Genomic DNA, 27,927 nt, shown 5'->3' with positions numbered 1-27,927 from the left:
GACAGAGCCAGGCCACCTCTGCTGTCTAAGGACAGCTGGATTCCTCCTCTAATGGGAGCCTCTGTCCTCCTGCAGCACCTGTAGGAGTGGCTGGGGGTGGTAGCTGGGAGACAGGCTTAGGGAGCGTACGTCCAGGAAGCAGGGGCTCCTGAGAAATTGGTTGCTAGGCTGGGGAGGGGTCTCTGGATGTGTTGAGGTGGCAGCTGTGGGAGGCTCTGGGGTAAAGGAGAGGGGCAGTGAGAAACAGCTGCAGGGCTCTGAAGCAGGGTCATTCCTGGGCAGAACCACAAGTGACTGTCTCTGGAAAGGAAGTCCCCTGGTTGAGCCTGAGCCCAGTGCGGGAAGGACACATCTCCCAGCCCATCCCAGGGACCAGGGTTGTAGGGTCAAGCTTAGAGCATGGTCCCCTCCTCCATTTCCTCTGGAACCTGGGCAGAAGGTCTCCTCCTCTGGGTCTTGGCTGTCTCTGCCCACAAAAGAACATATTTGAAAGATGCTGAGAGGAGAGAGGCTTGAAGGACTGATGGGGCACTAATGTGGCCTAGCTCATGGCTACCAGTGCCAGTATCAGGCTTAATACTGCCAGAGCAGCAGGACTGGAAGGGCTTCACAGAACCAGCTTGCTCCCTCTAGGTCTAGGGCTCAGAATGGGTCAAGGTCGATCAGAGGACACAGCCAATCAGTGACCAGGCCAAAGGCTGGCCAAGAGAGGCCAGGCTAAACCCAGGCCCAGGGCTGGTCCTACCACACCCTTGGCCACTCTTTATGCTCCACCTGCCCCTGCACAGTCACCCTCGCCTCCCTTGACTCCCTCCACACCCTTCCCAGAGGCTGGTCTGAGGCTATTGTTGCAAAGTCAGGAGACCTGTGAAACCCTGATGTAGGGTCTGCAGACACCTGGCTGCTCTGGCCTCATCCCTGAAAGCTGGCATCAGGAAGGGGCAGGGCATGTGGGAGGCAGAGAGGACACAGCATTCCTGGGGGGAGCAGCATTCACAATGAGACACACCACCAAGGCGCGGGCACACAGCCTTTATTGGGACACGCAGCAGGCACAGCAGAACAGCAGGAGCACTGGGGACTCCACAGGGCCGACAGGGTGGGACAGGGTGGAGGACAGACAGCCTGGATCAAGAGTGTCCCTAGAGCTGCAGGGGGAGGTCAAGCAAACACGTAGAAGGGTAGAGCCTCTGCCCAGAGGTCTGGTCTTTCCCAGTCCTCAGTGGGGAATAAGGCAGCAATGGCCATGGGCAAAGCCATCTCTAAGTTATGCCCCCAAAACACTCAGAGCTGTGGATTTCAAAGGACCAGAACTCACCGTTCAGCCAACCCCTCCCCCAGCATCCACTCCAACACCCCGGGGCTCGCTTTCCAGCAGCCCTAGTCACCAGGGACGGTTCTACTCCACCACCTCCCAGCTCTCAGCACATCGTTCCCAGGCCCGAGCAGCAGTGCTCTGGCTCTGTTTTGGGAAGAGAAATGTCTTGGACACATGACAGGCCAGGGCCAAAACACATGGCTGGCTTTGGGACAGGGTGTTGGGGGGGCACTTGTTGAGAGGCTGTTAGATGCAGCCAGGCATCAGATCGGGCCCCTCCTCAAAAGGGGGTCTGGACCTGTGCAATGTGAAGTAGAAGGAAACTTGGGGCTAGAACTGAATCTGCTGATAACTGTGCCTCCCACCCCATATCCGGTCTGTTTGGTGAGTGGTTGACCTCGAAGACCTCAGAGATGACACTGGCGAATGTCATACCACTGCTGCCTCCAGCTCACTTCTGAACATCACCCAGGAGACAGATGAGCAAGGCAAGTTCCTCAGGCCTTCCGCACCCACCAGAGTAGCCCAGAAAATGCTGAGAGAGACTACAGGAGGACAAAACATCTGCCCTCCACCACAGTGAGCTGACAGAAGCCTGACTTCCCAGCCGGAGATATCACCATCTCCAGCTCCAGGTCCTGGACCCCTCTCTACTAAACTGTTTATCCCTTTTCTGTATGAACCACAAAATCTCCCAGGAGGAACCGCTGCACCAAAGGGAATTCAATCACTGTCATGTCAGCCAAGCCCCTGCCAAGATCCACATGTGAACAGCAATCACACAACAGATAATCTAAGGACTGACTTGTGTGTAGGGCAGATACAGACCACTAATATGTACCCGTATGAATAACAGCACACACACACACACATACTCTCTCTCAATATATATATATATTGGTGGCTAGATCTCCACCCAACTTGACATACCTCCCTTCATGTCTCCATGCCTGCAGCCACAAGAACCTCAGCTAGTTGTGCAAAGCCAGCCAATCCCACCACCCAAACCAACCCGCAGCAACACTACCCCATGTCCTGAGGGCTTTGAAGTGTTGGGGGATCACCCCAGCCAAAGGCTGGGAGCGGTGCTTTCCTGGGTCCTCGGGCTGGGTGTTCAAATCCTGACGTGGGCTTCAGCAAAGGATGCTATGACCAGCAGGCAGCAAGCACTTGCTTGCTGGGTTCCCGGAGGAGGAGGCTGATCCTGCATCTCAGTCTCCCTGTCCCTGGAGGAAGCCAGGTGGCTGGTGGTTTGGATCTCTCTTTCTCTCTCTGTCTTTTTCTCTCTTGGTTTCTTTCAGTCTGTTTCCACCATAACAAAGCAGGGAAGGCAGTCCTGTGGTCTTTCCCTCTGCCCCCAGTAGCACCGGTAAGATACCTATCATTTACAGCAGTGGTCGCAACGAATGGTCCAGCTTCTAGACCACGGAGCTATGGGATCTTCCTATGAGCCAGAGCACGGGCACCACAGAGAGGAAAGACATGTTGCTCAGGAGGCCTCTGGCCAAGCCCAGGACAGGCAGAGCAGCTAGGAGAATTTCCTCAGAAATGCGCCGGGGAGAAGGAGTTCTGGATAGAGGGAGGGCAGTGGACCAGAGGAGGAGCAGCAGGGAGGCAGGGAGGCCACCATCAGAGCTGGTTAAACACCACAGAGGCCTTGAAGTTGGCAGGCTCAACCCCCTCGCCAAAGGTAATGAGGAAGTACATGACCTTGCGGACCTTGGCCAAATCCGACAGGCGCTCCCCAAACTCCAGGGCGTCAGCTTCATTCCAATCCATGGCATCCGAGTCCTCCTTGCGCCAGAAGATGGCAGCGGGGTCCAGCAGCTGGCGCGTCATGAGGTTGGTGAGGTCAGGTGTCCAGTTCTGAGAGGTGCCCGTGATGGTGACCTTGCCCGGCTTGTCCAGTGCAACATTCCAGCGCTCAAACTGCAGCTTCTGCTGCTGGGTAAAGTCGATTCGGTACACAGACTCGGTTGGCCTCAGCAGCTTCTCACCATCCTGGCGCCTCTCCCCACGCTGCTTCAGGCTCTCCACGCGCAGCCGCATCTGCTTGGTCAGGTCATGGTCCAAAGCCAGCGGCATCTCCAGCTGCCTTGGCCCATCCTCTGCCATGGCCCAAGTGCTGCTCCTGCTGCTCCTGCCTTCTAGGAGCCAAGCGGGCTGGGGCCTTGGATGCCAAGAGAAGAGGCTACCCCTGAGGATTCCGCCTCCCCAGCCCCCACCCTCTGTCCCCTTGTCACCACTCCTGGCCCCTCCCAGTTCTTAAAATGGGGTGTGTGTACGTGAGGACGGGAGGCTCCAAATGCCTCCTCTCTACTCCTCATAGAAGCAGTACTGCAGCACGCTTCCGGCAGGCAGGAAGGTGACAGGCTCCTCAGGGGCCAGAGCGCTGATGTCAACTGCTGTGGCAACCACCTTGACTACCATGGCCGGGCTGGGAGCTGCTTATTTGTAAGGAAAGGAGCCAGAGAGGGAGGGGGGAACCACACACCTGCCACAGGAAGGAAGGACAGACTGGAAGACCCCTGGGGGCAAGGGCAGGACCACAGAGGGTGCACCAAGGTCTGTGGGCTCTGCTTCCCACATGCCCTGGGAACTCTCCTCTCTAATTCCATTGCCAGGACCTCAGCCCTGCCACCATCATCCCCCACCCAGACCCAAAGTTCTCAAACTTCAAGGCACATCAGATCCACCTGAGAGGTATAGAAACATTGCAGACAATTTGCGTTTTAAACTATTTTTCTTCCCAGGCTGCTGGTGCAGGGGCTGTGCCCCGAGACCAACTGACCCAGCTCTTTCTAACCTGGTGGTTCCAGACTCAGCCCTGTCCCATGGTAGCCACATAAGCAGGTTTCACTTCTACTAAAACCCCACCGCCTATTCCATCAATATCCATCCTCCTCCCAGGAGCCTGGAGGCCAAGGGAGAATCTTGAGATATATCCCCAGTGCCTAAGAGGAGGCAGGAGCCCAGCTCTGAGGGTAGCAGTAAGGGAGAGGGGCCATCGCCACGATGTGCCACACCCAGATAACAGGACAGAGGCACAGCCCCAGATGTAACAACAGAGAACAATCTGAAGGATCTGGTGGACCACAGGTATAATCCATTGCTAGGTGGGGGCTGTCAATCAGTGGTATCTTGGGCTATGTGAACAGCAGGAGGCACCAAGGAAGACTGAGCACCAGGTCTTCGGGTGAGGGTCTAGTTCAATGGTAGGTATGGCTCTGGGTTCCATTCCCAGCATCACCAAAGTAAACAAATAAATAAATAAATACACCACCTGAAGCCCTGGGGCCATCAGCAGTAACTGGACAGAGCCGCACGGTAGATGTTATGCTGCCTGTTCTCAGAATCTTTTATTTTGTAGCTGGAAGGACAGGGAAGAGGAGAGAACAATTTGGCTGAGAGGCTATTGCTGGGGGCCTCTCTGTAAGGAGAGATTCCCAGCACTAAATTTTGCATTTTATTTGTATTTCTGTTTAGGTTAGTTTTGTTTTTGTCCTGTTTTGCAGTGCCAGCACCTTTCACCCAATCACTCTACCAATGGAGCTACACCCCTATCCCCTGTTTGTGTGCTTTTTGTCTGTAATGTCCCCACACTAGACCATGACCCCTGAAGAGGGCAGGTACTATGCCTGTCATGTTCATCACATTAAGCCAGCACCCGGAATAGGAAATGCCACATAAAAGGTGCTCAGATGTGCTTGCTGAATAGTGACTGAACCAATGAATAAATGACACTGACGAGAGAACAGCTAAAATGATGGACCACAGGGCTCCGACTAAGGACAGCAAGAGGAGGGAGCACAGGTGAGGAGCAAGCATGGGGTCCTTGCCAATGGCAAAATGAGATCTGCACCAGGTTTGCACTGGGCTGGGGAGAGGGTAAGAGTCTAAGAGACGTAGGGACTGGGCCTTTGACTGAAGGAGAAAAATTCTAGGCCAGGCTGTGGCTATGGGACCAAGTGACCAAGGTGGTGGAAGAAGGTGAATGGAGAAGAAATCAAGATCTAAGTCCAGGGAAATGGGTGGAGGCAGTGGAGGCATTAGCCACGTGGACACAGTAATCTCCAGAACATGGCAGTTCTGGGGGTACAAAAGTCTGAGAAATTGTAAGTGCCAGGCCCTTTGCGCCAGCGCGACAGGCCAGGGTAGCTGGGTGGCAAAGGGTAGCAAAACAGTGGGTTGATGGTGGGAAGATAAAAGCATGTAGGCAGCCTCGATTCTTATGAGGAAGCAATCCTGGAGGAAAGAGGATCCCCTATTTCTAGATTATAGGGGACAGGGAGGTTCAGCTTTTGCTAGTGAGGATCTAGGGGAATAAAGACTCCACAGGAGGCCTAGTCTCAGCCTGACAAAGGACTATATGACCTGCAGGAGGCGGAGGGTGAAGGAATTTGTGACAGCTTCATAGGACAGGAGGTAGAGGGCAGTAAGGGCCAGGGGAAGGTTCTTGGGGATAGGCGATGGGAAGGAGGTGTGTGCTGAGGCTTGTGGCCCAGGGACAGGAAGAAGTCATAAGATGCAGGTGGTATCTGGGACCACCAATGTCCACAGACCTCTGATCAGCTGCCACATACTTGGGAAGACCCAACAAAAGCTGGGCACAGGAATAAACTCAAGAAAGCCAGCTCCAAACATGCTTACACAATTACAAAAGTGTGGATAAAAACCAACCAAACAAAATCCTCCTTGGATTGCTGTGAGTTCGAGACCAGCCTGGGCTACATAGTGAGTTCCAGGTCAGTCTCAACTACATAGTGAGACCCTGTCTCAAAAAAAAAAAACAAAACAAAACAAAACAAAAAAACCCAAATCCTCCTTAATCCAAATGGAAAAAAGTCCAGAAGGAAATATATATGGAAAACCCTTAACTTTGGTTGTTTTATCACGTGACTTTTTACATTTTATACTTTTAAAAGTCTACTGACCCCAGTATCTCGTTGCGCACTGTGGACATCAATGAGCACTGAATGAACTGCTAAGTAACAGTGAACGTGGATTGCTTTACATAACAGGGCAGGGACAGATTGGGAAACGTTTAAATAGAACTAAGACAAACCCCCTACCATCTCCTGCCTCTCCCGGCCCTGCTCAAGCACTGCTTACCCCACTCTTGCCATGCATACATCTAGGGTCTCCCCCATGGACCCTAGGCCCAGGCGAAGAGCAGGCAACAGGCCTGACTCCTGCTTGGGCTGCCTGAGTTACCAGGGAGACAAGCTCATTACAGACCTTGGGTCTGGCCTACGCCAGGCCTGATGGCACATGTCCATCCAAACTGTCACATCCTGATTTTAGGTTCACAGAGCCCAAATCACCTGAAGTCCACTGCCCTGCCCTCATGAAACATGTAGGCGAGTTGGGAAGGCCGTAATGACCAGGGATCCCCTAGGTCGGCAAACCCACTACCAAGAAGCATTTGGCCAGGAGGGTATCTAAGTGTGCTAAGAGCCTCTGCTACATGCTAAGGGCCTGTCCTCTTCCCACAATCCTGGGTGCTGGGTTGCAATGAGGCCAAAGCAGGAATGTGACTGGCCAAGGGACCCAGCCAGAATCATACCAGGGCTGATTGTCTTTGAACCCTGTACCCATGGGTCCCAAGCCCTCGAGGATGAGGAGTAAGGGGTGACTTCCAGGAGGAGGGACATGTGTATTCCAGTGTGACACATCTGTACCTCAGGTTCAGCATCCAGACTATGAGCCTGAAGGCTGAACACCTCCCAGCCCCTCTGCCCTTTCAGGGAGAGGAAGGGGAGGGAGTGGGGCAGGGGAGGCCCTGCTGGGCAACAGGCCCAGAAAGTGAGGGGTGGCAACAAACAGAGCCCAGTCAGTGGGGATAGAGGGGACGTAAGCACAGTAATGAGCTCCCCAGGGCCTCCTCTGGGACCCAGGGATTGTTACCACAGTAGCACCCAGTGGCAGAGTGCAATTAGCCAACAGTACCCAGCTCCGCTCCAGCCTTCCCCAGCATGACCCAAGCTACTGCAGATCAGCCTCCAGGCCCTGGCAACCTTGAAATTGCTGGACTAGGGTCCCACCCTCTGCAGAAGGAACCTTCAGCTCTGGGACAAAAATAAGGCTGCTGAAGATGGCACAGCATCAAGGACAGGCCTCCTGACTGAGTTGTGGGCTTCTTTCTCCACCAGCAGGGTGGGAGGCTGCTGCAGGAGACTGCAAGCCAGGCCCTACCAGGGGCACAACGCTGAGACCCCTCCCTGCACATGCACAGATGGTTCCAGCCCACTGACCACTGGGGAGAAGCAGACAGCTGGTCAGGGTCAGGTCAGTAGCTGAGTGGTAGAACTCTCCTTCCAAACCTCTCTGGAGCCCTCTCTGTGCATGCCACCACTAGGCTCAGTGGGGAGGGACAAGCTGGCCCTGCTCTACCCTCTGGGAGCTTACCTCAAGGGGAAATGGCAGATAAACAGGCAATTACGGAGCAGGCAGAGGTGGAGAGCCAGCCCTCCAGGGGTCCCACGTACCATCTCCAGCCCCAGGCCAGTCCTCACCTAGGTATCAGTAGGGCTGAGAGGTAAGGGCCTGGCTCTGAACTCAGAGAAGGGGGCTGGAGCCTAGAAGATACAGGGTGGGGACCAGGTCTCTACCCAGAGAATGACTTCAGATCCAGATCCACGTGAGGCCCACAAGTGACAGGATCCCACAGGTAGCTCTCTGAGACCCCCAGCTTGGATGTCCCATGAATACCCATATCTGTAGGATGCAGTAGTGGCCTCTGCCAGGGCCCTAAGAGCCTAGAGCATGCAGCTGCCTGACCCCTACAGGACCACCAGGGGTCAGGCCCCAGGGATGCCCACCCTGCTCAGAAGACATGAGGACAGGAAACCTGCCGCAGTTCCAGCCTTGGCTGAGGAAACAGCTCCCTCTGATGGTAGAGAGGCATAGTGGAGGAAGAGGAAAGACTTGCTGTGCTCCACGGAAGCATGCCTAAATTCTAGGAGTGTAATTACCCTAAAGCTAGTCATCACAGCCGCCCTTCACTGAGGACTGAGCTGCGCAAGATGCTATAACAGCGTCTTGTTCCAGCCTCATACCTCCTGAGAGGCAGCTACTCCGATTCTGCAGATGAGTAACCAGGAAACCTTCCATTTACTAAAACTGGGTATCAAACCCAAGGCCAAGAGACTCACACTGGGCTCTTATACCCTCCACCATCCATCCCTTTTGTAGGAAGACAAGGAAGGGCAGAGATGAGGATGGGACAGCGACTTGTGTCTGCTAGGAGGGGAACCCAGGTCTCCCCTGCAATCCCTGCCAAATGCATCTGGCTTCCCTTCTTCCCCAGGAAAGAAACTTCCAAGCACTGGACTTAAGGCCCCACTGCCAAATGCAGCCACAAAAGATCAGGTGGCTCAAGAAAGGCTTGGGTGCAGCACACCAGCATCAGGGAACCAGGAATCATGATGCTGAGGACCATCTGGAACACCCCCAATGAACTGGGAAAAGCAAGGCTCAGAGGACCGCAGTTCGCCCAAGCACACAGCAGGTAACTGGCAGGGGTCTCTGAGCCCTGTTAATGGTGTCTCCCCACCAAAAATGAAGCAGAAGACTTCTGTATTTCATAGGTATACATTCTGTTCCAGGGACAGGAGGCCCCCAGTGGAGAGGAGGGGACACATCAGAATAGATTCCAGCCCCTGTCCCTGGAGTTCCCTAGCTGATGAGTCAAGAGGGCAAATCCAATGCCCAACCATACTGAGGGACCCAGTGTCACCCCATACCTGCCCCGGTGCCGGCTTTCAGGAAGTCCCATCTGCCACATGAAGGTGAGAAAATGGGCTGAGGGAACCCACCCCATCCCAGCTGCCCCAGGCCTTACCTTTTGCCACAGCGATTCCCGGGAGGCCAGTGATGAGCAGGCGGCCACAAACCAGCAGTTGCCCACCTGGCCCTGGTGCAGGTCGTGGGAGCTGATGCCATCCACAAAAAGGCGGGGGTCCTCGCAGATGTCCTGCAAGAAGGCAGGGGAAGGTGAGCTGCGGAGCAGGAGGGCCCACTGCAGCAGGAAAAGGACCTCAGAGCAGGCAGGGAGGATGCAGTCTGCTGCAGAACAGGGCTCACGTGGCTTGTGTGCTCCCTGAACCCAGTTCCCCTGCAGGCCCTGCCTGGGACACCCTATTCTTCCCTGGCCCAAGCACTCTTCTGCCAAAGATGTGACGATGAACAAAGTCTGTGGAAGGATGCGATGAGGGAGCCAGACCAGGCCACCATCATCCTTCTCTGGTGGCCCTCCCTGTCCCAGCCCACACTGAGAGGCCATGGTCACAACAAAGTAGGTAGTGGGGATGAGACAGATGCCAAAGAGCTTGATGAGCCTGGGGAGGGGCGACTGGGGAGTGGATGGGCCAGGCCCCCTTTGGCACGTCCCTCATGTGCTCATCTGATCCTCCTCTGCCTGAGGAGTACGGAGTTAGGCTGCTGTTCCATTTTATGGATGAATAATGGAGGTTCAGAGAGGGGCAGAGATTTGTCAAAGGCACACAGCACACAAATGCCCCACATGGGACAGAAAGTCATTCTGACTTTCCATAGAGACTGGCAGGCATGGCCAGAGGGATTGCTCCATAGGATGTACAGGGAGCCAGGCCAGGGCAGCTGTAGGGCAGGGAAATGACTCACACCCTCCTGCTGGCCCAGGAGCCCAGCCCTTCCTACTTCTGGAAGTTACTTGCTGTCTGCTGGAGAGGACAGAAGGCCAGCTCCAGGACCAGCTCTTCTCTGCATAGGTCCAAGCCCCCCAGCCTGGGCAGCTTCCCACATCGGGGTTTTCACTAAGGGCCCCTGAGATGGTCCTGGGGAGTAGGGAAAACCTGGGCTTTGGCTTTAGCATACAGAGAGACAATCTCCTGGCATCCCCCAGGGCCACTGTGTCACCCAGCCTGAGCTGGGTGCTGATAGTTCTGAGCAGGGCTGCAGAATGGGCCACTTGGCCCTGGCCCTAGCGTGGGGAGCAGAGGTGAACTGATGCTCCACAGCTCCCGGAGAGCCTGCCTGTGTCCCTTGTGGGCCCAACAGGCTATCTGTGGCAGGACTGGGCATGGGGGCTCCCTTGCCTTGCCAAGGCCAGAAAGGATCCATCTGGGGCTGCATGTGCCACCTGTTTTCAGCAGCCCACACCTGGCCCCTCTACTCCAGCAGCATCTCACGAAGAACAGGGGCTGGGGCAGGCACTAAATCATCTCAGTGCACTAGGTATCCTGCTGGCACCACTATCAATCTTCATCACGGCCCTGAGAATTGGACAGGACACGCATCTCACAGACAAGAAGCTGAAGAGGCGCGGGAAGGCCACAGTGCCCAGCTTCACTGCAGCAGCCTTGCCCTGAGCAGGATCACAGCTATTGAGGCCTTACTGTAGGCAGCCAGCAGAGGGCAGCAGACCCTCAAACACAGAACTATACAGTTCCTGCTTGCCTTTTAACTGTGCAACTTTGGCCCAATGGCCCAACCTCTCCTCGCTTTCACTTCCTCATCCCTGCAAAGGAGACACAGTGTTATCCCTGCAGGGCTGTGTGAGGCCTCCACAGCTCGTGGTGGCGGAGCACTCAAGAGGGAAAATGAGGCACAGGGTGTTCAGGTCATGTAAAGCGCTGGAACTTCTCTGCCCTGAAAAACAAATGTTACAGGGCCAAGGAAAGGGCTGTAACTCCTTGGAGGGCACATAGGGAGGGATCTGACCCCTGCTTGCAGGTGGGGTTACAGGCTGGCTCATGGCAATGTGGTGGGGCAGTTTTCCCAGAGCAGAAGTCTGGGTCTTGTCACTCGAGGTCGTGGGGCATCCGTGGACATGGTGGCCCTCATCTTGTCCCCAAGGTCATGTTCTATCTCTGGGGAAGCAGAGGAAGAAGCCCAGGCCTATCTCCTGCTGCCTCTCATTTTATCTCCCAGCCTCACCACAGCCAGCCCAGCTCTGGAGCCATGGGGAGCTATGACTTAGCATCTGTTGTTCTGAGGCTAGGAGGTGGGACGGGGGGAGGTCATGTCTGGAGGACCTGGTCACATGGGCCACAGGAAGAGAAAAGGCACTGCCTGGCATCACCAAGGCCCATGGCAGGGGCAGGGTGAGGTGCGCCTGTACTTTAGATCCCCCAACCAGTGCTCTGGGACAGAGACCATTGCCTCATCCCACAGAAGAGGCTGGGTCCAAGAGAAGAGAGTGACATCCAAGGTCAGGAGGCAAGGGAGCAGACAGACAGAAAATACTGGTCTGCAGGACTCCTGACCAGAGCTGTCCTCCCCACTGTGTGGCACTGCTGAGAGAGACCTGGGGGGCAGGCATAGCACAGAACAGGGCTCTGGTCCGGACACCTCTCCAGCCCTTGAAAAGGAAACCAGGAGTGCTTGGGCTTGGGCTTCAGGGTTCCTGGGTTCCATCCATGGCACGGCATGGACCTGGGGTGATCGGCAGCCTGAGAGAGAGCAGAGACAGCCTGGGCCAAATTACCCCTGCCAGGAGAGGCTTGGGGTTACCAGTCTAACCCAGAGAAACCAGGTAAGGTCAGTGGCATCTGGAACTTGGAGGCCACCTTGGGGCACCTGTAAAAGAACAGTCACAGAAATGGCTCCTGAGGAATAGGCACCTGCTGTGAGCTGGGCACTATGCAAAACAACCCTGTTAGACAGAAGGGAAACAAGGCGCGGAGAGGTTAGTCATGTACCAAGGCCACACAAGAAGCTGTGAACTGAGACTCCAATTCAGGTAGCCTGGCTCTAGAACCTCTGCGTAGGCTGGCTTTTATGATGACAAAATCACCCTTCCTTTACTGCTCCCTGAGGGGGTCTCACTACATAGGAGTGAGATGAAGCCCAGGCCTTCACTCTCTACCTTGGGGGCCAGGCTTCTCATGACCAGCACTTGTCCTCCTCCTTTTCCTGGACCACCAGCTGGACATAAGCCACTGAGTGTGTCAGGGTTGGGCTCTGCCTTCAAGAAGGTAGAGCCAGAACTGACCTCATGTGAGCAGAGCTGAGATGGCAGAAGCCCAGGAGGACCAGAGAGGCTGCAGGGAGAGGGCACCCCCACCTTCAGATGGCGGGGGGAGAGGGATGTGGGCAGGGAGGCTCAGGTGGGATAAGGGCTCCAAATGACCCTAAGACAGGGTCCAGCTCCCCCTGGAGACACATTGCTTATGAGGGACCTATGCCTCGCCAACTGGACTCTGCCATCACTGTCCACGCTGGCTTTGCCTTGGGGTTTCCCCCACCAGCCTGCAAGCTCTGGGGCCAGGCTTGCCAGGCTCTGCCTATCTCCAAGGTGGGCAGGGTCTGCATTCTCCATGGGCCTGCAAAGAGGGTCCCTCAGAGGAAGTGAGGTGACATGCAGGCCTGGGCAGGGCCACTGTGAGCCCTGGGCCAGTCCATCTGAGGGCTGGGGTGACCCCTCCTCTGCTCAGCTTGCCTCTAGGACATGGCCCCTTGCACCTGCAGGAAACTCTCACCCAGCCTGCTATGCCAGCTTGGCAAGGTTCAGGCCACAGCCCTGGACACTTTCCTCCTGGCACAGCAGGAAATTCAGGTTTGCAGTCCTGGTGCACAAACAATAGGAATGCAACACACACACACACACACACACACACACACACACACACCTGCACCGGAACCATCCCATCCCCCCATCTCCCTACCTCTTCTGCCACCCACCTTTACCAGTCAACCCTCCTGTAATGGAAGGTCACAGGAAGAATCAACAGCTGAGGACAATGGGCCTCTGCCTGGGATAGGGACAAATGGCTGTATTTTTAGGAGTCACAATGTATGGCCCTCCCTCTGCTCATCCCTGCCCCATCTCTTGCTAGAAGTCCCCATCCTTTCAGGCTACCTCCTCTAACAAGCCTGAACTCTGTGTCAGGCAAGTGGCTGGCATGGGGTGGTTCCCAGGCTGGCAGAAGTGCCCAGCCCAAGCCTGGTGCAAACCACCAGCTATGCTCTCTCCAGAGGCCAGCCCAGCCCAGGGCACAGCCTTCCCTGGTAAATGAGCATGAGCCCTGGGGGGCCGGCTGGGGCCACAGGCTTGAGCTGGGGGAATCCAGGGAGAGTCCTCCACTGGCATCTGCTCACAGGACTCGCACTTTCTCTCTGTATTCCACCAAAGGCCCCCTAGGCTGATGCCCAGAGATAGTGCTGGGTGGGAGACACACCACACCCTACCACAGCCCAGGCCCGAGAAGAGAAAGGAGCTCCCATCCACACCCCGGGGATCCCCCAGCCCCCAGGGATTGCCAACAGTCCCCGTTCGCCTCTTATCTCTGTGACCAGACTATGAGGGAGGCAGGAGATGGGTACAGTTCTAAATAGAACAGCAAAGACCAATGAGCCTGAAGGGGTTGGGCCTGCAGCAGGCCCTGGGTGGAGACTAAAGAGGATAAGGCCTGGTCTTTCAGGGTGGGAGGTGAGGGGGTCATCAGCAACAGAAAGGACCACTCTGGATCCTGTGTTGCCAAAGAGAAGGCGGGCAAGAATGGGCAAGGGACGCTAGTCACTGTCTCCCACGTCTCTGACGGCTCAGGTGCCCCTCTTCACTTCAACCTTCAGAAACTCTTATCAGCAAGAATTGCTCTTCCCACTTACAGATGAGGAACCTGAGGCCCAGGGAGCGAAGTGACGAAGTCCAGGTCACACCTGGCCTCCAGTAAGGAGGGGTCAAGGCTGGAACTAAGTCTTTCTGGCTCCAGCCAGACTCCCCATTCCATTTCGGGAGAAAAACAGAACAGTGGAAGCCAGGAGGCTGGGTAAGGAGCACCTTCCATAACGAAGGCACCAAATATCCAGCACAGAGGAGGAGTGTGGGTTTCCCGGTGTAGAAAAGGCTGGCTTTCCGTTCCGTCTGTAAACAGTGGGTCGCAGGACCCAGGAAGTAGGACTTCCTAGAGACACAGCTGCCTCAGGCCAAAGTTTCACTGGACAAGGGTGGAGCAGCTGGGAGTTACTAGCTGTGAGCTGGACCAGCCCCACCCTTGATGAAGATAGACCTGACTTCCACTTCCTACTCCGCAACCTCCTACCCTGCTGGTGTCAAGGGGGCCCCCTGTTCCAGCCCTGTTCCCAGATGCAGGCAGTACCTACAGTCATTTTTTTTTCCCCTGAGGCACATGCGTATGTGTGGTACTGGGGATTGAACCAGGGCCTTCCAACGTGCCACATTCCCAGCTGGCTCTTCTCTCCTCTCCCCTCCCCTTCCCTTCCCCTCTATTCTCCCTCCCTCCCTTCCTTCCTTTTTATCTTTTCTCTTTCTTTCCCCTCTTCCCCTTTCCCCTTTCCCTTTCCTCCCCCTCCCCCTCCCCTCCCCTACCTTCCTTTTAATTTAGGTTTTTTATTTTTCCTTTTAGTTTTTTGAGACAAGATCTCATTATGTAGCCCAGGCTGGTTTCCAACTAGTGCTGATCCTCCTGTCTCAGCCTCCGGAGAGCTGGGATAGCAGACATGGGACACTATGCCCAAATTCTTTTTGAGACAGTGTCTTACTAAGTCACTAAATTGGGCTTGAACTCCCAATCCTGCTTCTGCCTTCCAGAGTGTAAGGATTATAGCAGTGCACCACCAACCAGTAACCACACATAATTTTTTTTACAACCACATCACCACATCACCCACATGATCTCACATCCTGGTCTACCACAGTTCATCCATGGGGGTCAGGCCTTGAACAGCCTCCCAGCTGACAAGAGATTCTCCTTAGGTCTCAATCAGATGTCTCCCTCATCTCCAACCACATGCTGCCATGGCCCCAGCAGGGCATCACAGCTCTGCCTCCCTCAGTCTGGAATAGAAGGTGGTACCTGGCAGGTGCCAGGGAGGGAGAAGACCTGGCAGGACTTGAACTTGTGCAGCAAGGAGCTTGCAGAGGGCAATGTTTCCATCAGGAGCACCCAGAGCCACCAGCCTGCCCAACCTGCCCCAGCCAGGCCTCTCTGGCCTCCTTCCAGAGTCACGGACTGACTATAAATGCCTTTGCCCTTTAGGTCTGGAGACACCCAGTGGCAGGAAGCGGGTCAGGATGAGGGCAGAAAGGAGCAGAGCACGAACTGGGAAAAGAGCTCAAGGGTCCGCGCTCTTTGCTGCACTGAGGCATCACAAAGGCTCCTTGAGGCTGGCCTCCTTCCTCACCCACTGAACAAAGGAGAGGGAGAAAGGCACGGGGAGCCAGGACCCAACAAGTGAAAATCTTGTGGCCAGGCCAGGAGGTTCTGGGGAGTTCCTGGGGACCAAGGCCATGGTCAGAGATTCCATGGAGCTCCCTGGGCACAGGCCAAAGGGCCAGGGCCTCTTGGGTGTGGTCTACCCTGCCAAGGGCTCCCCAGGCAATCTTGGTGTGTTCCTTCTCCTCCCAGTCTCAGTTTCCCTCCCTCTCAAGAGTTCTAACCAAGAAAAGCCCAGGATTTGTGGGTTGGAAGGGACTGGAGACCTAGTCTATCTAGGAGAGGAACTCGAATACCAAATTTCATTTTCCCAAAAGGTCAAGGGGGCCTGAGGGTTTCTGTAAAACACAAATTTGACCCGGTGGTCGCTGCTGAAGCCACCTCTTTGAAGGCCCCTATGCCCTCAGGGCCAGTGCTGAGGTCCCCCACATCTAGTTTGTCCCCCTCACTTTTCGGTGGCCTGTGTCCCAGCGGTCAAGAGAACCAGGCCAGCAGGTGTCAATTTGCCAGGCACCACCGCTCCCCAGCACTTCCTGTATAGGCCTCCTGCCTCTGACTCTGAGACACTTATCTGAGAATCACACAGCAAGAGTCACAGCTCCCTCCCTGCCTGAGTGACCAGGCAGAGCAAGGCCTCCCACACCCTTCAGTGTGACCAACTCTCACAGGGTGTCCAGCAAGGCTGTGCAGCCTGGATAGGGGCCTGGGTCCACCATGTCCCACAGACTCCCCTTCTCCCAGGCCACGGGGGACACCCACTCAGCAGGACCCTTCTCCAACCCACCCTCCCACCTAGGCACTGGAGCTCAACAGGAAGAAGTCACCATACATGGGCCACACCCTTTTGTTTAGCATGGTCTGACCTCAAGCATGATCTGCCCAAGGCCAGGGGCCAGGATCCAGGTTAGGGAGTGGTGAGGAGAGGCCTTCTAGCTCCACACTGCTGGGTGCCAGGCTGTCTTGCAAGCCTATAAGGTGGACACTATTACCTCTGGCCACCACTATGATTACCAATTAATCATCTTATATGGGAAGCGACTTTCATTATCTTTATAATAATCATGAAAGCACGTTCCTTATACTAGAATATCACTCCACGTTTTGCCAAACAAAAGTCACATCATCTCATTTTTAACCCCAAAATGACCCCAGAAAGGAGGGTGGCAGGGATAAGGGGCTATGGGGTTCAGGCCCACTCTCCTAGCAACCCTTCCAGGTCAACTCCCACATCAAGGGACCTGGCAGGGCCACCCCGATGTCCCTGCAGACTCAGGCCACGGACAGTCGTCTCCGCCCCCAGTGGACACAACACACCGACCTTGGGTCGTTTCCACCTGACGGCGGGGCCCGGAATGCCCTTGTAGTAGAGCGAGTCATCTGTGGCAGGGAAGTGGGGATCCTCAAAGAGCACCTTCCTGCGCAGACAGGCCCGCTTCAGGGCTGAATAGTTCTGGTCCTCATAGGCCTTCACACACGAGAACATGGCGGCAGCTGGCGCAGGAAGAAAAGGCAGGAGCACCTGGAGGACAGGAAGTAAGACATTCATCACTTAGGGATACCAGGGCTCCTGCTGTGCACCCAATCACCATGTGATCCCTGCAGCCCTGGGAAGTAGGTATCGACACCCTCATCATGCAGGTGAGGCTCAGAGAGGGGTAGAAGCTTACCCAAGGTCACACAGCTGGTACCAGGCAGAGCAGAGATAGGTGCCCACTGGCCTGACTCCTGCACTGAGATTCTCTCCTTTCTGAGGCCTGGAGGTGATTCTAAACCACAGGCCACCAAGCGCTCAGGGCTAACCCAGGCCACACCCATCTCCTCCCTCCCTCTGTTTAACCAGCCTTTGCTAGAGCTCCCCAGACTGAATCAGACTAGCAGCCAACCCCAGCAGTGCTCTGGCCCGTGTCACACCCACAGGGAAGCAGCTGTGCATGTCCTCTGATCCTCCTCCGGAGGGGCCCATTTCTGCCCTGTTTCGAGCACCCGGGAGCGATCATTCTTCCCTGGAAACAAAGTCTATGATCCTCTAGAGAGCAGGCTCCCACTCTTGAGTCCTCCCTTCACTCTCCAGGACATCATTATAGCTGACCAAAGGTTGGGAGACTGTTACACAGGCCAAAAGGGGAGAGGATGGGAGAGAAGTGGCCAAACCCCCTCTCACTCTGCTGGCTCCTACCCTGTGCAAGCCACTTGGCTAGAAGTTTGTGTCTGTCATTTACAAACTCTGCTGGGTGAGCACTTTGTCCAGGAAGAATGGAGGTGGCCTGCCAGGGTTCCCTGGGAACAGTCTGGACTGGAACCCAGGTCTTCAGGCCCTGATGCTCCCACCCTGGCCTCTCAAGCTTGTGTGGGCTAATGTACTGAGCACTGGGCAGGTGGGGCTCTCCCCTGGACCCCACTCAGCTGAGGCCTTGCAGGAAGGAAGAGGACATTCTCCAGAGAAGAGAAGAAGCAGGGAGAAAGAAAGTGAGATGGGCCAGAGTGTGGACACAGATGAACAGCAGGGGACCGCCCACTGTCCTGCCTGCGGACAGGGTGACAGCCGGCTTGTCCCCTGCACTGTGCCCACAGCTGTTTCATCTCTGGCCCTCACATCTACAGAGAGCTGCTGTCTGACCTCAGGTCAACAACTTAACCTCTCTGGCCTCACCTCTGTCACCCCCTTCTGCCCTCCCCACACCTCAGAGGCCAGGAAGATGGAGAGGGGCAGCCTGAAGAGCACTCTGGCCCACAGCCACCAAGCAGAATCATTACCACATGTTTCCAGCAGCTGGTAGCTCAGAAAGCAATTTAAGTGCAAGAATTAGATCAGAGAAGCTGAAAACAGAAGCCAGGAGCCAGCTCTCCCTGCTCTGGGGTCTCAGAGCCTAGAGGGTCCAGACACAGGGAGCAGGCTGGCTGTAGTCACACAGCTAGGCTGGTGGAGAATGACGGTTCCAGCTGCTCTCCAGGACACACCGGCCCACACCACTGGAGGGGTCTGCTCCCAGGGAGGAGAGTGGGGCTTATGGGAAAGCTCAGACAGGAGGGCCCAGAACTGGAGCAAGAGGGCAGGCAGAGGGCGTGAGCTCAGCCATCCCTCTGCCTCTCTCTCTCTCTAGCCAGGATGATATGGCCTCCTTATGGACTCTTTTTTGCCCAGACAGCCCTCCTGCACCCTCGAGATCTCTGCGCATGGCATTCATTGGCCAGTGTTCCCTGGGGTCACAGGGGTGAGCAGCCTCTCCTGGTAGCTTCAGGCATGGAGGCAGGAGAGCTCAACCCCAGCCTCCCCGCTGAGTGCGGCCCCTGGACAATCTATGAAGTGTCCAGTCTAAGCCTCCCAGCAGCCCTCTTCCTGTTCTCTGCCAATCTCACCCCTGCATCTCACCTCCTGAGAGCAGATGCTATGAGCTCCTTGCAGTATCCCTGAAACTGTTAACACAGGGCCTTTGTACATGCCATTCCCTCCACAATCCAGCCCTGCCTCGGCCATCTGGGAGTCCCTCAGAGGACAGTGCTCAATACACTGTGCTCATCTGTGCACTCCCTGTCCACCTCTGTGTCTCCAGCTTCAGGATGGGGGCCGGAGAGTCAGGAACGGTACTGATTACACCAACAAAGGTGAGTGCAGGGGCCAGGGATTTCGTTCAGTGGTGTCGCCTCCTGCCTCACAAGTGCAGGGTCCCGAGTTTGATCCCTTGAACTGAAAAAAAAGTGAGTGCAGGGAGAGCTTCTCTACAGATTCAAGAGGGTAGGGACCAGGGGAAGCTGCTTGCCCATCAGCTCAGGCCCAGCCACCCGTCTTCCCACTAGCCCAGGCCTCCCTTTCCTTCTTCCTCCTCCAGATGGCTGAGTGCCAGCTGCTCCCCACACCCCCAGACTGAGGTGGCTGCAGCCCCAGTGCTCTCTGCTGTAGCCCAGCCTCTTCCTGCTCCTGACTGAGCTCTGACCTCAGTTCCCCAGGTGCCACCTAACCTGTGAGGCTCTAGACAGGCCGCTGGTCTGCATGGTCCTTGTGTGGAAGGAGGAGGCAAGGTGCCAGGGCCCCTGTGCCTCTGTGAGCATCTAAAGAGATAACCTCCCACAGGGCAGCATGCTGGACACTCTGGGCCACTGTGCCCGAGGACTGTAAATACCAGCAATCAACCCCTGACGAGGTTTCCAGACCCTATCAGATATAGGAGGTTCTGACACAGAGGGCTTTGTCTCCAGGGAGCTTCAAGGCCTACAGCACCAGCAGGCACAGGCAGAGTGGAACAGGGGTTGTGCAGAGGTACAATAGGGAGGTTCACCACAGAGCTAGGCCGCTCTGCAGGAGAGAGCAGATGTCTGCTCAAAAAGAGGCTGGGAGGCCCAGAGGTGCAGTGTGCTTTGGACCTGGCCTGGCCCAGGGAGCGAGCCACGCAGATAGAGGAGGGGGCACTGAGTTGGGTGAGAACAAGGATGCTGGACCTGCTGGCAGGAAGCCTGCAGATAGGTGCTGCATGGCCTGGGATAAGTCATGATCCCTCTGAGCTGCTGTCAATCAGCAAGACACCCTGGCCCTACTTGGTTCCAGCTTCTACAGTACAGAGGACAGGAAGAAAGTGGTATCTGATCCTCAGCCTGCTCCTGGGGAACTCAGTCTGTCCATGCTTGGCCTGCTGCTCCTTGGACCTGGTGGAAGTGGTGGGGACAGCCCTGCTGTTCCTGGGCTCAGTGAAGACTCGTCTTCCAGCAGCTCATGATGCCTGGATGCAGGAGGCTGACACCCTGGGGAACCTTCCCTGGGTGTGACAACCACCGAAGCCAATTTTTACACAGGAGTGTGTAGGAACTTCTAAGTCCTTGGCCTGTTAGCTGGATCCAGCTAGGGCTTCCCAAGCAGAGCCTAGGCTGACACTGTGAAATGTTAGAGGGTACCTGACATGGTAATAAAGGCATCTTTTGGAGCATTGTTCTCCCTGGTTCTCTCTGGAGTATCACTCAGTGTAGTCCAGATATCTTTACCCGTCATAGACCTTGCCCAGCCTCTACTTACCATACAAAGCAGAAGCGGGCCTTTGGCTGGAATTGAATGATTTTTTTTTCATTTTTACTTTATGTATTTTTATTTTTTGTGGTACTGTGGATCAAACCGACAGATCTCTGCATTCTAAGCGAATGTTGTACCACTGAGCTACATCCCCAGGTTTGGGGATGTACTTTATTTAACAAATTCTTCCAGTTGCCTTTTATTTCTGGGGAGTAAAATTAACTTCTTATTTATAGTAGATACACAATTTCCCCAGTCTCAAAAGGAGAGAGAAGGAGAGAGAGGAAGGAGGGAAGGAAGGAAGGAGGGAAGGAGGGAGGGAGGAAGGGAGGGGAGAGGGAGAAGGGGAGAGAGAAAGACTGATTAGGGAAAAGGGAAGATAAGTTAAAGAAAAATAAAATACTAAGTTGCCAGTGGTGTAGGCAGGACAGTCAACATTACACCAAGATGTGGTGGGCAGCGTGCTGCTGAGGATGGGCACCAGAGCTATGTCTAGGAGCTTCTCTTTCCCTTCCTCCTCTTCCTGATGGCTGGGTGCCAGACTGTGCCCACACCCACTGCCCAGGCTGAGGTGGCTCTTGGCTATGGTACAGCCCTTCTCCTGTTTCTGACTGGGCCTTGACATTATAACCTAGGGCCTGCTGAAGCTGTGAGGCCCTGGACATGGTCTGTCTGGTCTGCTGGATCTTGTCTGGAAGGAGGAGTCTCTGATAGGGGACACAATGAGCCTCCTTTAGCTTCTGGAAGAGGGATAATGGAGCAGCATCTGGGGCACGTAAGAACCAGAGAACTCTGTTGAGCTCAAGCCCGGCAGCAAGAAGTCCTCAAATCAGCATACAAAGGGCCAGAACAGCCGAGGCCACCTGGAGACAACAAGCTAGAGGACTCAGCTACCATTTAATCAGCCTTATCAGGAGGCACTAGTCACTAAGACAGTTCAGGGCTAGACAACATAACAGAACAGTACAACATACTAGAACATCCAGGGAGGCCACAAGGCTGGGGAAGTCTGATCTAAAAGCACAGGGTGGGGGCAGGGGATTTAACTCAGTGGTTCCACCGCCTACCTTGCAAGCACAAGGACCCCAGTTCAATCCCCAGTACCACACACAAACACAAAATAAAGTTAAAAATTAAAAAAAAAAAAAACCAAAAAAACAAAAAACACAGGCAGGGCTGGGGATTTAGCTCAGTGGTTCCACCTGCCTGCCTCTCAAGCACAAGGTCCTTCAGTTCGATCCCCAGTACCAAAAAAAAAAAAAAAAGAAAGAAAAAGAAAAGTAAACCACAAAACCACAGGGAATTGGAGAAGGGGTCATTCTAATAAATGGTACTAAGTCAATTGGCTATGAAGATGGGAAAAGACTCATCTTGACCCCTACCTCATACCACACACAAAAAGCAAATTCCAGACAAATAGCAAATCTAATTGTAAGGTAAAACAATAATACTTTTACAAGAAGATATAGTAAAAAGAACACATCCAAATAGCCAATAAATAGAAAGAAAGAAACACCAATGAATAGAAAGAATAGTCATCAAGGAAATGCAAATTAAAACCACAGTGAGGCACCACTCTGCCCCCTCTGGAAAGGCTAAGGTAAAAACACCATGAACACACACAAAAATCCCAGTGTAGCTCAGGGTGGGGCACTTACCAAGCATGCACAAGGCTCTGATTTCCAGCCCTAGTTCCACAAAAACATACAAAAAACAAACAAACCCAAATGACCCAGGTGGAGCTCTTCCATACCTGTGGTGGGAATGTAACTTGGTACGGTAACTTTACAAAGCTGTTTGACTAAAGCTACCAAAGTTGAACAAACACAATCTGTATTACACAGTAATTCCACTCAAGAAGGTGTCCAACAGAAATGTATGCACACTTAACAAAAAACATATTTGAGAATGTTTTTCACATTGGTATTTGTCTGAAATTAGGGACAACTGAAATGTGCATCAACAAAAGAATAAATAGGTCATACATTCATACACTGTAATACCAAACAATAATGAGAATGAAGCCAGGCATAGTGGCACGTGTCTGTAATCCCAGCTATTTGGGAAGCTCAGGTAAGGAGGATAGTTCAAGTTCAAGCCCAGACCGGACAACTTAGTGAGACCCTGTCTCAAATATTCTGCAACAATGCATAAGATTCTAATAAGATTACTGACATTTAGAAATGGGAGGAAAGGAGCTAAAGGTGTAGGGAAGGTGTGATACGTAGGGGAAGAACAAAAAGGGAAAAGGAAAAAATGTGAGAGAATGAAAAGATGAAAATAAAGTGTTTGTAGATGGGGAGGGGAGGAGGGGGTGAAGGGAGGGCAGAGGTAAGGGGAAAAAATGAGAATCAAGACTTGCCATGTAAAGGTACATGATCCCAACAATGAATGTAACTGTACTGTATCCCTAAATGTACCAATAAACTCAATTAAAAAAAAAACAAAAACAAACAAAAACAAACAAACAAACAAAAAACAATGTGCTGGAAATGTAGCTCAGTGGTAAAAGCACTTCCCCAGTATTTGTGAGGCCTTGCATCAATCCCCAGTACTGCAAAAGAAAAAGAAATCAGCAGTATTTCTATGTGAGCAACTACCTGAAAAAGAAATCAAGACAACAACTCCACTTATAATAGCTATAAAAATAAAATGAAATACTTAGGAATAAACTTAACAAAAGATGTGAAAGGCCTGTACACTGAAAACTATAAAAGAGAGGAAAGAAATTGAAGACAGAAGCAAATGGAAAGATATGCTGTGTTTATGGAGTGGAAGAATTAATACTGCTACAGTGTCCATGCTACCCAAAATGATTAGGTTCAGTGCAATTCCTATCAAAATTCCAGAAACGTTTCACAGAGATAGAAAAAAATAACTGTAAAATTCGTTTGAAACCACAAAAAACTTCAAACACAAAAGCAATATTGAGCAAAAAGGACAAAGCTGCAGACATCACAATACCTGGCTTCAAAATATACTAGAAAGCTGTTGCAATCAAAACAGCATGCTATGGCATAAAATATACATAATCTGGGCATGTCTGTAAACCTAGCTACTTGGGAGGCTGAGACGGGAGGACTCTAGGTTTGAAGCCAGCCTAGGCAGTTTAAAAAATAGCTGACTGTGTAGCTCAGTGGTAGAGCACCCCTTGGTTCTATACCCAGTACTGAAAGAACAGAATAGAAAAAAGAAAAAAGAAAAATACATAGACCAATGGAACAGAATAGAGAGATCAGTAATAAATCTACCCATTTATGGTTGATGGATTTTTAACAAAGGTGCCGACAGCACACAATTGAGAAAGGATAGTCCAAAGGATGTAGGAAAGCCAGATAGCCACATGCAGAAGAATGAAATTGGACCCTTATTTCACAATATACACAAAAACAACTTGTGGCTGGGGTGTAGCTCAGTGGTAGTGTTTGCATAGCATGGCTAAGGTCTGGATTTAATCGCCAGCACCACCACTAAAACAAATACAAACAAACAAACAAACACAACAACAAAACAGATTAATATTAAAGACTTAAGGCCTGGAACCGTAAAACTTCTAGAAAAAAATATAGGGGAGAAGCTCCACGGCATTGGTCTGTGCAAATACATATATTAATTTGTTTTGGATATGACTCCAAAAGCAGAGCCAAGAAAAGCAAAAATCAAAAATGGGTTTATGTCAAATTAAAAACTGTCTGCACAGCCAAGCAATTTCAACAGAGTGAAAGGACAATTCTACAGAATGAGAGAAAAGATTTGCAAATCATCCAGCTTATAGAGAATTAATGTCCCAAATACATAAGGAATGTGTACAATTTAATGAATGACAAACCAGATAACTCAAGTAAAACATGGATGGGCAAAGGACCTGAACAGACATTTCTCAAAAGAAGACATAAAATAACCAACAGGTTGTGGAAAAACAAAACAAAACAAAACAAAAACCTCAACATCACTAATCATTAGGGAAATGAAAATCAAAGCAAATGGACATATTATCTCACACCTGTTAGAATCACTATTATTGCGAGGTGTGGTGGTGTAAGCCTGTAATTCCCAGCACTCCAGAGGCAGAGGCTGGAGGATCGCTGAGTTCAAGGCCAACCTGAACTGCCTAGTGAGACCCTGTCTTAAAAAAAAAAAGGAATGGCTAGTACCAAGAGAAAAATAAAGAGTGCTGGTAAGGATGTGGAGAACAGGAAACCCTTGCACACTCTTGGTGGGAATATAAATTAGCATAGCGAGAGCCATGCCTGTAATCAAGTACTCTGGGGGGCAGAGGCAACTTAGTGACCTAGCAAGACCTTTTAAATAAAAATAAAAACAAAGGAGGGGTGGTGTCCTGGGGATGTGGGTTCAAGTACTCCCCACCCAAAGTAGTACAATCAGTATAGAAAGCAGTATGGAGGTTCCACAAACAAAAAAATACGGCCAGGGATTTAGCTCAGTGGCACAGTGCCTGCCTCTCAAGTGCAAGGTCCTGAGTTCCTGGTACCAAAACAAAAAACTTAAACAAAAACAAAACCACCCCCAGCCCAAAATAAAAAACAGAACATGATCAACAGTATGGATGAGCCTGGAAGACATTATGTTAAATGAAATAAGCTAGATCCAGAAAGACAAGGCAGGATCTCACTTATATGTAGAATGTAAAACAGTGGAATGCATAGGGAAGAGTAGAATAATGGTTACCAGGGACTAGTAGGGTTTAGGGAAGGCTGGGGTGATGTGGTCAAAGATATAAAATGTCAGACAGAAGCATTAATTTCAAGAGATTCCTTGTAGAACATGGTGGCTAAAATGAACAACAATTTTTGTTTGTTTTGTTTCTGGAGCACAGGTGATTGAGCCCACGGGCATTCTACCACTGAGCTACATCTTCTGCCCTATTTTATTTTTTTCATATTGAGACAGTGTCTCACTAAGTTGCCCATGCTATCCTTGAACTTGAGCTCCCCCTGCCTCAGCCTCCTGCATATCTAGCATTAAAGGTATGCACCACAATACCTGGCTTGTATTGCTAAGAAAAAAAAAAAAAAAGATAAGGCTTAGGATGTAGATCAGTAGTAAAGCCCTTGCCTAAAATGGGCAAGGCTCAGGTTTAGATCCCCAGTACCACCAAAGAAAATTTTTAAATAAAAAAACAGTAAGTATTTGAACAAATGTGAATGTTACTTAACTTGATTTGACTGTTTCACATTGTACACTTGTTTCAAAATATATTGTACATAATGTATATGGACATTTTTATTTGTCAATTAAAATTAATTTTTACAAAAAGAAAAGCAGACGTAACTCATGTACAGAGACTAGAAAGCAGGACAGCGAGGATTGTGTTAGCCAGCTTTCTGTTACTGTAACAAATACCTGACAAAACCAGCTTCTAAAAAGGTTTGGCTCACAGTTTTGAAATTTCCAGCGCATGACAGGGTTGATCCCTTGCTTTGAAGCCTCTGGTGGGGCTGCTGGATGGCAGTGGTGAGGAGCACTTGCTACAGCAAAACCACCAGCCTTGCCATGGCCAAGAAGCCAAGGAGGAGGAAGAAGAGATGGGGCCCCAAACTCCCCTCTGGGACCCACTTATCAATGAGCTAACACCCTCCCACCAGGACCCACTCTTAAAAGTGCCACCACCTCCCCCAGGAACCTCCCTGGCACTAAGCCTTTAAAACACACTGGCATTTTAGGGAGGCTCCAGACCCAAACTATAGCACTGCTTCTGGGGAGTGACTGGAAGGGGCACAAGGGGGCCAGGGGAGCTCTGGTAAAACTTCCTCTATCTGGGTAATGGGTACAGTCACTTTAAAAATCTACTGAGCTGTGCACTTGTGATGTATGCACTTTGCTGTAGATCACTTCTGCTTCAATAAAAACTTCAAAGAGAACAACAGAAAGTAAGCAGAGTCATCCTGGGAAGAAGGGAGACTGACTCCCCTGACCCAGGCCTCCCCAGATTCAGGCTCTTCACAGCTGTGGCCTTGTCTTGTTGGACCCCACATGCTTGGGTGGAATAAGCAGGGGAGGCAGAGAAGGAAAGAGTAGCAGGTGGTCGGAGCGCTGGACCTGGCCAGGCCTAGTCATGTCCAGGCTGTGTGACCCTCTACTGATCTCCACCTCCATCTCTCAGTGTCCTTGAGTCGAAGAGAAGGTCCAGCAGGTGTGATCCGCCCAGCAGAGCATACATCTCCAGGTTTCTTCTGCATCGGGAGGGAGGTGGAGCCTCAGGCTGCCTCCACAGGATCTTGGCCCTGAGCTGACTCAGAGAGGTGAGCAGTAGGGCAAAGGATCTTGGACAAGCTGCGGAGAATCCCAGCCAGGGGTCCTGGTGTGCCCAGCACAAGGACCAGGCTTTGTCCTGAGGCGATGGACTTCTGAGGAAGGTGCTGAGCATGGGTGGGGCTTGAGTCACAGCCATACTAGGAAGATCCATCTGGCTTTATTGCTTGAGTATGGCTTGTCCCCCCAAAAACTCAGGTTGGGACTTCATCCCTCCACCTGGCTGCAGTGGGGATGGAATCCAGTGGGAGGTGGCATGGAAGTGGGGCCCTTAGGAACAAATGAGTGCCTGGATTGGGAAAATAGGCTACCTACCAGAGGTGTCTGCCTCTTTTCTTGCTTTTACACATCTGCTTCTTCTTCTAATCTTGGCTATGAGTTGAAGCTGCTTGAGGACCTCACCCAATGTGGCCACCCAATCTGGGATTCCTGGTCACCAGAACTATGAGCCAAAATAAACCTCTGCTCTTTCACACATCACCCAGTCTCAGATGTTCTGTCACAGCAGCAGAAAACAAACTAGAATACTGCCACATGGAGAATGGACCAGAGGACAAGGCTCCAGAAGAAATGCCAGAAGGAATGCCACAGAGCTTAAAACAGCAGCTCACATCCTGAAGGGAGAGCAACTGCATCTCAGGGATATGGGGAGACACACCCAACTCTACAAGCCCTCAGGGGGTGAGGTGAAAGGGAGAGTGCAGCAGTGCCCACGGGCCCTCTGTGCCCACTCCCCACAGTCCACCACGCCACAGCCTGGCAGGAGGGTGGCTGAAGGAAGCAATGATGCCTCACACCCACAACCTGCCAATCAGGGGTCCCATTTGAAACCCCACTGCTCCCTATCCCAGCAACACACACACACACACACACACACACACACACACACTGCCCTGTGCCCTACAACATGGAAGGGCTGCACCTCTGTGCTGCCTTCATGACCCAGGGGACACTGGTGCATATCTTCACTGACACCCATTCTGGGCTGGCCCTGAACAGTTGAAAGGTGTTGAGGGACCCTTCAAGGCCAGCCCAGGGGAACACACTTCAGTCAGTGCTTCCAGGAGTGAGGCAGGTTATGGGGCAGGGATCTGGGCGGGGAGAATGCTGACAGACAGACAAACAGACAGACAGGCAAAGGGCAGTAGGCTGAGGAAGGAGGGGGGGAGGCTGAACAGCGG

At 52.6% G+C, this 27,927-nt stretch overlaps 2 protein-coding genes across 3 annotated transcripts in view; both read right to left on the bottom strand.

Annotated features, from left to right (window-relative positions):
• Positions 1-27,927, bottom strand: part of Capn5 (calpain 5) — a 53,673-nt gene that overhangs the window by 18,802 nt on the left and 6,944 nt on the right. Inside the window, exons 2-3 of one of the 2 annotated variants that reach the window (XM_010614703.3) lie at positions 16,796-16,996; positions 9,162-9,293 (exon numbers count right to left, since the gene is read on the bottom strand). In XM_010614703.3, the coding sequence (XP_010613005.1) occupies positions 9,162-9,293; positions 16,796-16,960 (297 nt within the window). In that variant the 5' untranslated portion in view covers positions 16,961-16,996. Of the gene's footprint in view, positions 1-9,161; positions 9,294-16,795; positions 16,997-27,927 lie in introns of those variants that run through there. The other variant, XM_010614840.1, reaches the window with a different exon arrangement.
• Positions 763-4,083, bottom strand: Omp (olfactory marker protein). Its single transcript, XM_010614534.2, has one exon. It carries the CDS (start codon positions 3,431-3,433, stop codon positions 2,948-2,950), a length of 486 nt encoding a protein of 161 aa, XP_010612836.1. The 5' UTR covers positions 3,434-4,083; the 3' UTR covers positions 763-2,947.

Source organism: Fukomys damarensis, unplaced genomic scaffold (assembly GCF_012274545.1).
Source record: "Fukomys damarensis isolate Sample0158 unplaced genomic scaffold, DMR_v1.0_HiC HiC_scaffold_16, whole genome shotgun sequence".
Taxonomy (NCBI): Eukaryota; Metazoa; Chordata; class Mammalia; order Rodentia; family Bathyergidae; genus Fukomys; species Fukomys damarensis.
This window is presented reverse-complemented; position numbering and strand designations above follow the sequence as displayed.

What these genes read in the sequence shown, in the direction of transcription:
- Omp (XM_010614534.2), bottom strand. Translation starts at nt 3,433, where the DNA reads ATGGCAGAGGATGGGCCAAGGCAGCTGGAGATGCCGCTGGCTTTGGAC.